Source organism: Fukomys damarensis, unplaced genomic scaffold (genome assembly GCF_012274545.1).
Source record: "Fukomys damarensis isolate Sample0158 unplaced genomic scaffold, DMR_v1.0_HiC HiC_scaffold_3, whole genome shotgun sequence".
Lineage (NCBI taxonomy): Eukaryota > Metazoa > Chordata > Mammalia > Rodentia > Bathyergidae > Fukomys > Fukomys damarensis.
In genome coordinates, this window is record NW_022900915.1 from 17,236,293 (window position 1) to 17,246,644 (window position 10,352).

The following is a 10,352-nucleotide window of genomic DNA, read 5'->3' on the forward strand; positions in this document are numbered from 1 at the left end:
TTTTTTTTTTTTTTTTTTTTTTTTTTTTTTTTTTTTTTTTTTTTTTTTTTTTTTCTTTTGAGACAAGTTCTCACTATGTAGTTCAGGCTGGCCTTCAACTCACTATGTGGCCCAGGCTGACCTTGAATTCATGGTGACCCTCCTGCCTCAGCCTCCCAAGTGCTGAGATTGCAGGTTTGTGCCACCACACCCAGCATTCATTCACTTTTCTTAAAGGCATGGAAGAGGCCTAAACTTCCAAATCTTTACGTATAAGATTAAGTAGGTTCCCTCATGTAGACTGTCCCACAAGTAGGATGATGAGATTTTATCACTTTGCTTCCAACATGGCTGAAGGGAGCAAGACTCTGAATGTGATAGACATGTGTACCTGTTACATGCATCAGAGAAAGTTCACTTTGCCTTTTTATGGCTTAAATGAAATGACCTCAAATGTATTAATTTCCTGTGCCCTGAGACTCTCCCTGATCATCAAGCAACCTTGTGATTTCTAAACTGGTTTCCTAGGCCTGATCCAGAGAAAAAGGCATATTGGAAAGGGAACACCAACACTGAAAAAGCGTGGTCTTCTCTTATATTAATCAAATGGATTTTTTTCTTTCTTTTTTTTTTTTTTTAGTAGTGTGTGTTTGTAATATAGAATAGAGGTATTCATTTTGGGTTATCAGTGAATGCATATAACATATCTTAGACATTTTCAACCCCTTACCTCCTTTCTTTCTCCTCTCCCACCCCACTCCTCTTCTCTAACAGCTACCTTCTAGTTCCTATCATTTCTCCTTTATTTAAAAGAAAGAAAAAAGAATACAGCCTCCCATTCTCCCTTTGCACCTGCTGCCTTTTCCGTTCTAGCTGGCAGTCCTCCATTATGTGTTTTCTTTCTTCTTCTTGCTTATGGCTTCTTTCCTGTGTTAAGAAGAAGACTCCTGTTAACAGACCTATAGACTAATCTGTACCTATCCTGGGACTCTGCATCCGCACTCTGTTTTAGGAGGGAATCATTTTTTCTGTTAAACACCAGCTTCTGTTGCGGTGCCTTTATGTCTATCCTTCTTGTTTTCAGAAGGGCTTCCATTCTTCAATTATTCCCTTTCCCCCCATAACAGTTTCTACCTTTCTATTGGGACGTTCGAATTGCCACACAAATATGCTCTAGCAACTCCTACATTTTCTATTTTAGTAAAAAACCCTCCCTTGACTCTACTTCCTGCATTCCCACCTAATGCTTCATTTCTCTATTCCTCTGCACTGCAAAAAAATTTTGAAAAAGTTGTTCATACTGGTTGTCATCACTTCCTCGCCTCTCATTGATTCCATTCTGGGTTCCATCCATCAGTCCACTGAAACAGCCGTAGTCAAGGTCATCAGTGACCTACATATTGCTGAATTCAGTTGCTTCTTTTCATCTTATTCATCCTCTTATAAGCATTGCACACAGTTGACCAATCTCTTTGAAAAATAGTTATCTTGGCCTCGGTGACACCATTTTGCTGTTTTCTTCTCAAACTCCTCTTCCTCCACTCAACCTCTAGATGCTAGCTAAGCTCCAGACTTGCACCATCCACATGTAGCTACTGAGACTTGAAATGCAGCTTGTGTGAAATGAAATACGCTGCAACTATAAAATGCACTGATTTCAAAGGCTTAGTATGAAAGAATGTCAACCCTCTCCTTTCATCGTCCCGTCTAGTTCCATAACTGGTTGCACGGTTGGTTCCAAATACCAACTATATGTTGATTCCCAAAGTTAGATCTGTAACTCTGACCTCTCATTTGAAGCCCCGATTTACCTGCCCAGCTAGTACTTGAATTTCTATTTGCATCTCAGTGTTAATACGTCACAAATGGAATTTTCTATTTCCTCCAGACCTATCGTGCTACTTACTGAGTCTCCCTTCTCATTCAACAGTGCCGACATCTGTCCAGCGGCTCAGGCCAAAAACTTGAGTCATCCTTGATTATTCTGTTCTCCTCACCCACTTCGTCTAATCTTCCAGCAAGTCCTGTTGGTTTCACCTTCAAATTATATCACAAATTCCATCAAATTGTCTTCGTTTTTCACTGCCACTACTTAAGTCCAGGCCGCTGTTACCTCTCACCTTGACTATGGCAACAGCTTCCTAACCAGACTCTTTGATTCCACTATTTCACCTTTGTAGTCTCTGGTCCATATCTCATGGTGATCTTAAAAAAGTGCACCAGACTGTGTCATTCCTTTATTTAAACCTTCCCATGACTCCCCACTTACTTAGAATAAAATCCATACTTTCCATATCTCACACAGCACAGCGTAAGCCTGATCACAGCTTATTTCCCACAGTTCATCCCTGCCACTCTTTTTCCTTGTTATAACAACCTCTAACCTCTCTGATCTTCCTTTTGTGCTTTGATCGAGTTAGGCTTTTTCTTGCCTCTGGCCCTGAGTATGATTGGCTTCCCTGTGCCTCAGATGCTCGGTGCATGGTTTCGTACGGCGGATTCCTCTTGTTTGCAGGTCTTGGTTTAAACCTTGTTTCCTTGCAGAGATCATCCTTGCACACAGTGACCTGTTCTAGTCATTTTCAATTGGATCACATAGTCTCTCTCTCTCATTCTTTCACTGAAATCTTTATTTTCTTTGTTTCTTTTTTAGTGTCTGGCTCTCCTTAAGTGTACAAACTCTTTAAAAGCAAAGAGTTACATGTCTTATTTGCCCCGAATTCTCAGTATCTGCTATAAAACTTGATTCAGAGTAGGCCCTAAAAGTAGTTTTGAATAATAAGTTCCAAAATAAATAGTAATCAAATGGATTTTTTAAATTTAAAACTTTGTTAGTTTAATTTTTTTATATTCCTGGCCACTGAACCTAGTCCTTGAGCATGCTGGATAAGTGCTCTAACATTGAGCTACATGCCTGGCCCTCAAGTGGATTTGAAAAAAAAAGAATACCTGGGGTGTGGTGTCACAGGCCTGTAGTCCCTGCATTTGAGAGGCTGAGGCAGGAGAGTCGCTTCTGAGTTTGAGGTCAGCCTGGGCTTCATAGTGAGTTCAAGCCATCCTGAACTACCTGGTGAGCCCCTACCTCAAATAATAATAATAATAATAATTTTTAAATGAATAAAAATATTTTTGGAATGAATAGATTTATTTTGTAATTAATCATGCGAAATGCCTTAGAAACTTTGGCATAATTTAAAGAGTTACTCCCTGACAGACATTAATCCCTGAGTTTGTTCTTTCAGCAAATACTGAGGAGGACAGAGCATTGAAGGACACACTAGGTCTGCCCTTAGACGTGGGAGAGCTGAGACGGCGTCAGGACACAGCTGAATTGGCTACTTAAAGGTATACTAATACTAGCCTAAGGATTTGAGAATAGGAGAATAATTTCTTCTTGTCCCGTTTCATGCCCCCAGAATTGAATCAACCTTAGAGTTCCTGTTGACCTCAGGAGAGGACTCTTAATACGCAAATCAGGAAAACAGAGTGAGGAGGGTGGAATCTTTGAAAGTTAAACAGCAAAAATATCCCTTCTCGAGGACATCTCAGCTCTTTCTCTACCAAATTAGATACGCTGTAACATGCAAAGGAATAGTAATGACGGCGTCAAGCATGAATGTATGACCCAATTGTCATAAAACAGGATGGATATATCTGTGTCCAGACTGTACTTCTGCTGTGGTCTATTTTAGGGAATTTCTGGATTTGAATCTAAAAGTGATATCTGGAAAAGAGATAATAATTTGTGCTCACATAGCACTTTTTATCCAAAGGTCTCAAAGCACTATACAAAGAAATAAGTATTATTATCCCAGATGGAGCAACTCAGACAGAGAGCCTGATGCCCTTTTCAGCTAAAGGGAATGGGAACCCCTGGCCTCCCCTGCATACAGCCATAGAGCATATATTATTGAATCAAGACCTCTTACCCCCCATCCCTCACCTCTCGTTACTGGGAATTGAACCCAAGGCCTTTGCACTAACTTACATCTCAAGCCCCCTCTTTTTTTGTTTTGGTGTGTGTGTGTGTGTGTGTGTGTGTGTGTGTGTGTGTGTGTGTGTTTGTACCAGAGATCAAACTCAAGACTTTGCGCTTGTGAGGCAGGCAGCAGAACCACTGAGCTAAATCCCTGGCCCTCTCCAGCCCCTTTTTAAAATTTGAGATAAGTTTTTGCTAAAATGCCCAGGCTGAGCTCAAACTTGTGATCCTCTTGCCTCAGCCTCCAAGAATAAGGTTAGAGGCCTACACTACTATGCCCAGCTATGGAGGACCTCTTTTGATTGTGAACTGGGACTACTAATGATGAGACTTAAAAAAAAATAAAGCAGAACATTTTAAGAATTTTAGCATGCATGCAAGACATATGAAAATGGGCACTTTAAAAACTTAAATTTGGGGTAAAATGTGACATTTTAAAAGTAAGAAAGGTGGTTATTATAATCAGACTAATAATGGTTAACATGGTAAGAATTATTCTCAGTGCATGATATATATCATTTTAAGATTTACAACAAATTTAATGAGGTAGGAACTATTATCATGTTACAGTTGAGGAAACTGAGTGAGAGAAATTAAGTAACTATGCCAAAATATCAGTTAAACAAGTGGTACAACTGGAATTCGGATGGATGCTTTCACTCCATTGTCTTTGCTGTTAGGCAGTTACTCTGTGCCAGGTACTTTGTGAAGCATTCGAAACAAACTATCTCATTTAATCTGCAACCAACTCTTAAGAGGTAAATATACTATTTCCTAATTTTACTAGAGAGGAAAACAAAGGCTTAGAAAGGCAAAATGACTTGCCCAAGCTCATATGCCAGTAGAGGTTGGAGTACGGATTTTGAAAATGAAATAAAAGAGCACCAGGCAGAGTGAAGTTTTAGGGCTGCTCTTGTTTCAAACTCAGCCGTGTGACTTTGAGTCAATTAATGAATTTCTACCATCTCCATGTTTTCCTCTGTAAAAGGAGGGCACTGATAACATTGATAGCGAAGTTCTTCCCAGTGCTAAAATTCTGATGCTCAGTATCTGTTTTCTCTTTAGTCCCTTGCTTGACGATCCCTAGAGGGAAAGTCATTAACCACACAGAACCTGAAAATGTCTCTGGAAACAAAATTTAGAAAACATCTTAAAAGGAGAAAATAATCAGTTTACAGAACGTCTTCCTTTAGAAAGTAAGGCTGCCCTGCAAAGTATCTGGCTTGATGTGTGAGACTCTGAGACCAGACACAGGTCACACATATCTCCCTGCCCAGCCAGCACCCCTGGGGGCAGAGAGTCAGGGAAGTTAGTTCAGATCCTTTCTGGCCTGATGAGCTGGCTGAAGCTGGAAGAAGCCCACCGTGTGTGGGTGTTCTATCTTGAATTCAAAATGTCTATACCATTCTGTCTACTTCTGTTTTTGTTCTTAGTGATGATTATATACTGACACAGTTCACTGCTACCATAAACGAGTCCCCACCCCAGCCTGTTGTAAGCCATGTTGTAGTGAACAGGACTGGGTTCCATGACTCTTTCTGATTCTGATCAAAAGCGTGAACCTGAATTTGTGAGAAAGCTTGACCAAAAACAAAACAAAACAAAGCTATCTGTAGCTTCGGCGTCATGAGAAAGTCACTTAAATTCTCTTAGTGCTCCCATTTTCCAAATCTCTTTTGTAAAATGATGTTTATACTACATGCTCCCCAGTGTTATGAAGTGCAAATAGTATGGCATTTATGGAAGTGATTTGTGGAGATGGATATCTCTCAGCTGACAATGACAGTGAGGCTGAGAGAATGCCTCTCACCCAGACACCTGGTGGTGGGGTGCTCTGAGCAAGTGATTCAGCAACAAGCAGGCTTGAATTACAGACATGACTCTGCCTGTCATTTGGGAAAGTCACTAAACCTCTGTAAGTCTTTTCAATTTGTATAATGTAAAACTGAAATAATAAACATGAAGCTCCTGAAACAGGATAAACCATTAATAAGGGGCAACTGTTATTATTTTCATTATCAATTATTGAATTATGACACAGTTAAGAGACTCAGAATATCAGGTCTTATTTTCTAAGATGCATATACTAATTCACCCAGAACTCCAGAAAAAGGCCAGTATGAAAGTGGGCTGTCCTGAGACAGCAGGTAGTCTGTTCTTCTGTACTAAATGGCAGAGGTTAATTCTGGAAGTATGGCCTTATACACATCACATGTAGGAAATCTGAACATCTTTCCTAAGTGCCTACCTTCTGGGACTGCAGGAATTCTACTAGACCTTTGGCATCACCAAACTTGCATTTACATTCTAAGCCCTTCTGAGTAGTATATGATTACAGAGAAATAATTCCTAATACTTTTTAGAAGAATCCCATTTTAAGGTTAAAATGTTTTCATGAAATCCCATATAATAATAGTTCTACTATGCCAGGGATGTAGCTCAGTGGCACAATGCCTGCCTGGCGAGCGTGAGGCCCTACCAAAAAAGAAAAAAAATAATTGTAGTTCTACTTTAAGTATCCATTGTTTGACAAAATACCCAATTAAAAATTTAACCACAGTAAAAAGAAATTCAAGGGTCCTCTCTTTAAAAAAAATTTAATGTTGGGCGTGGTGATGCACACCTGTAATCCCAGCACTCAGGAGGCTGAGGCAGGAGGATCACTGTGAGTTTGAGACCATGCCTGAACTACATAATGAGTTCCAGGTCAGTCTCAACTACATAGTGAGACCCTGTCTCAAAAAACCAAATAAATAAATAAATAAAATTTTTAAAATTTTAAAAATAGGTAGTACAGAGCTTGATACAAAATTCACAAGGTACAAAAAGAATACCATGAAAATATTCTTGCACCCTATTCCTCAGTTAACCTCTGTCCTTCTCCAGAGCCAACTATTGTCTCAATTTCTGCTCTGTCCTTTCAGTGGTTATGTATGTCCTACAAACACTTACATAATAGTTTTTTCTCCTTATTGGGGATAATTTCTTCCTCTTTACAAGGCCCCCTGCATGCTATGCAAGTGCTCTGACACTGAGCTACCTCCCCTGCGCTATGTACTTATCTTTTACAATAAGACAAAAATGGTAGCATGTCTTATCATTCTTACTCACTTTAAAAAAATTTAACAATGTTTTGTTATGTTTTTAAATGGATATATTTTTAAAAGCATGCAATTTGTTTTGTTTTGTGCTTCTGAGGATTAAGTCCAGGGCTTCGTATGCTAGGCAAGCAGTCTTTCACTGAGCTATATCCTCAGCCTTCCTTTTACTTTTTCATTTTTTTTTCCTTTTTGGTGGTACTGGGCATTGAACCTAGGGCTTGCACACTGAGCTATACCCCAGCCCATTTTTAAATGTTTGAAACAGGGTCTCACTAAGTTACTAAGTTGCCAAGGCTGGGCTCAAACTTGTGATTCTTCTGCATCAGCCTCCTATAGTGCTGGGATTACAGGCCTGCAGTACCTGGTCTACCTCCTGTATTTTTGTTTTGTTTTTTGATACAGGGTCTCACTGTGTAGCTTAGGCTGGCCATAAACTCCCTGTGTAGCCCAGGCTGGTCCCAAACTCACAATAATCTTCCTGTCTCAGTCTCCCAAATTCTTCTGTTTTTTAATATAAACAGAAGTTTCTGTACCATTTAGACATTCTCGGCTCTTTGATTGGGAATCACTGACATAAGTTAATTTTCAGTAACACCTGACATAAATTCTGGCCCTTACTTTGTGCCAAGCATTGTTCTGAGCACGTTACACACTTCCCATAATCTACATTCTTCTAGTTTCAGTTTAAATATTATCTTCAAAGAAGCCTTCCTTTATCCAAGTTGAGCTCCCTTTTCCTCTTGCTGTTATTCTCTATCATTTCATCCTGGTTGATTTCCTTCAGAATACTTATCACTGTGAGCAATTAGTTACCTATTTACCTGCTTGTTTACTGCTGCCTCCCAAAGCCAAATAGGAGCTTTGCGAGCAGGGACAGAGTCCCTTAGGCTTACTGCAGTACATCAGGAAAAGTTCAGTGCCTTGGTGACTGGTACAGAGGTATCATGGGTTGAGTATTTATTGACAAATACATAATGAGCAAAAATATCTAGCTTTCTGAGATAGCCTTTATTATTTTCTCCATTATTCTGGTGAGAAAACTAAGGTCTAGAGAGTAAAAATACTCACTCCAAAGTTAATGAGTGACAAAATTGGTTGAACCCAGCTCTGCTTGACTCCAGAGCACAAGCTCAGTGCTTTTCTAGCCCCAGAAGCAGAAAACTGAATATAGTCTTGGCTGTGTGCGAATATATATAAATTCCGTTTTCTGACTGGGACTTTCTTTTTCATTGAGATAAGAGGGTAGAGTTAGCTACCCTCCTTATAGTAATGTTTTGTGCTTTGGGAGATCTATGATCTGTGAAAATGAAAGCAGGGTTCAATGAAAGGACCAACAAATTTGGCTTGGTGACTTTAAGGAGACTGATCTTCATTTCTTTTCTTCCTTTTCTACTTCCTTTACTGAAGACTTGCTGGTCCTTGCTCTATACCAGACATTGCGTTGGATGTAATTGGGATCCAAAGACTTACAGAACATAGGTCATAATTCTAATTATAGAACATTAAGACACCTGTCTGATGGGAGATTTCGGTGCATTAACAGCTGCTTGGAGTACTGCATGAGTCAATGCCATACTAGTATAATGTGCAAGGCCCACAGTAACAGAGAGGAGGAATAGGTTAATCCCATCATGTACATGCATGATGATGGAAGTGGTGGGGTCTGTGGGGGAGATGGGAGATCAGATACGATGCTGAGCTGGGTCTTAGAAAAAGAATAGTTTCCAGGTAACAAGGTGGAAATGAAGCTTCCTAGACATGAGTCATCACAAACAGAAGCACTCGAAGAAGCAGCGCAATAAGCTGACGAATGACAGGATAGAGGGTTGGCTCTCAAAATATAGAACTGGCTAAACAAATAGAAGAAGCCTGTGAAGAGCCGTGCTGAAAAGTCTGAACTTCACTCGTGACAGGTGTGGCCTGAAACATCTCCTGTGATGACAGGATTAGAAGTGGTCAGTGATAAGCCAAAAAGTGTGGTCAGGAGGCTTTGCAGTTGTCCAGGTGATAGATGATGAGGACTTTGACTTTAGGTATTTGCAGCAGAGTTGGAGAGGAAGTAAATAAATTAGATTTTTTTTTAAAGAAGGCAGAGCCAAAGGACTTGGTGATTGATCGGATAAGGGAGGATAAGAGAGGAGACTAAGCGACTTACTGAAAAGGATTAGGTAGCCAAGTATAAAATGATGCCATTAGTAATTATAGGGAAATTAGAGTCAGGTTGAAAAATAATTTTGTTGGCTTTGGCTATGTAGAGTTTGTGTCTTAAACACCTAGGAGGAAAGTCTGGCTTCCTTTTTCCTTTCCAGAGTAACAGTCCTAGACTAAGTCAGTCATCCATGGGCCAGTTTCCCACAGGGCCTAGCAAGGGATAAAATTCTCAAAGACCTCACTAGCATTTCTCAGCTCCATGTCCTTCAAGCATAAAAACTAGGTATTAAAAACTCCCTGGACCCCCCCACTGACAAAAGAATGGATTATGGATATACCGTGTATTTTAAAAACTCGGACACTGGCTCCAGTGGAACAAACTTCTGGCTCTTGTAAGCACCAGACTTGCATAAAGAAACCATTTCTATCCAGCAGTCTCCACTCCTAACCATTTTTGGCTCTCAATTGCCTGTCAAGAGCCCCTCTTCTCCCTTTGAGTTGATTTTTAAAAGAGAATGGGGGTTGCACAGCATGCAGCCGAGTTACCCCTTACCACTGGTGAAAGCCTGGAGTTCTAGGGACTTGGACCTTTTTCCAACCACCACCTCTGACCAAGAGTCCTCAAGGATGCCACAAGACTCTTTGTAGCTCCAAACCTTTACAAAACGACTAGGTTGGGATCCTCCCCACCTCAACTTGAATATCCAGCGCTCACCAGGCGGTGGCACGGCCGAGCACGTGGCTCCTCTGGGGGCCCGTTTTGTTTAGGGTCCTGCTAGGGAAGGAGACAGCCCAGGAGGCCGAGAGGCTGGCGCGCCATCCTGGTCGTGGCCATCTCTCTGGTTCCTACAGCCGAGGGCCAAAGACAGGAGCACTCCCTGTGTCCCACTCCCACGTTCCTAGGATGCTGTCAGAAGCCGCTCTCTCTTCTCCGCCCTCTCCTCAGGCACTACCCCCACTGTCATGCCAATAAATCCCAAGAGCAAAGGGTGGCACGATTCCTCCCGCGCGCCCCTGCGGTCTTGAAGGCGAGCCCTAAAGCAGCACAGCCCCAAGCTTCCCCTGCAGAAGCCACGCTCCGCTCGCTCCCGGGGCAGAGGGGGCGCGAGAGAGCCAGTGGGCGGGCGTCCCATCCTCCGCAT

At 41.2% G+C, this 10,352-nt stretch overlaps 1 protein-coding gene across 1 annotated transcript in view; it reads left to right on the forward strand.

Annotated features, from left to right (window-relative positions):
• The first annotated feature begins 9,531 nt into the window (after positions 1-9,531).
• The window catches only part of Nrg2 (neuregulin 2), a 186,682-nt gene continuing 185,861 nt past the window's right edge, over positions 9,532-10,352 (forward strand). The window contains exon 1 of the mRNA XM_033765593.1: positions 9,532-9,602. Coding sequence (XP_033621484.1) covers positions 9,532-9,602 — 71 coding nt within the window. The remainder of the gene's footprint in view (positions 9,603-10,352) is intronic.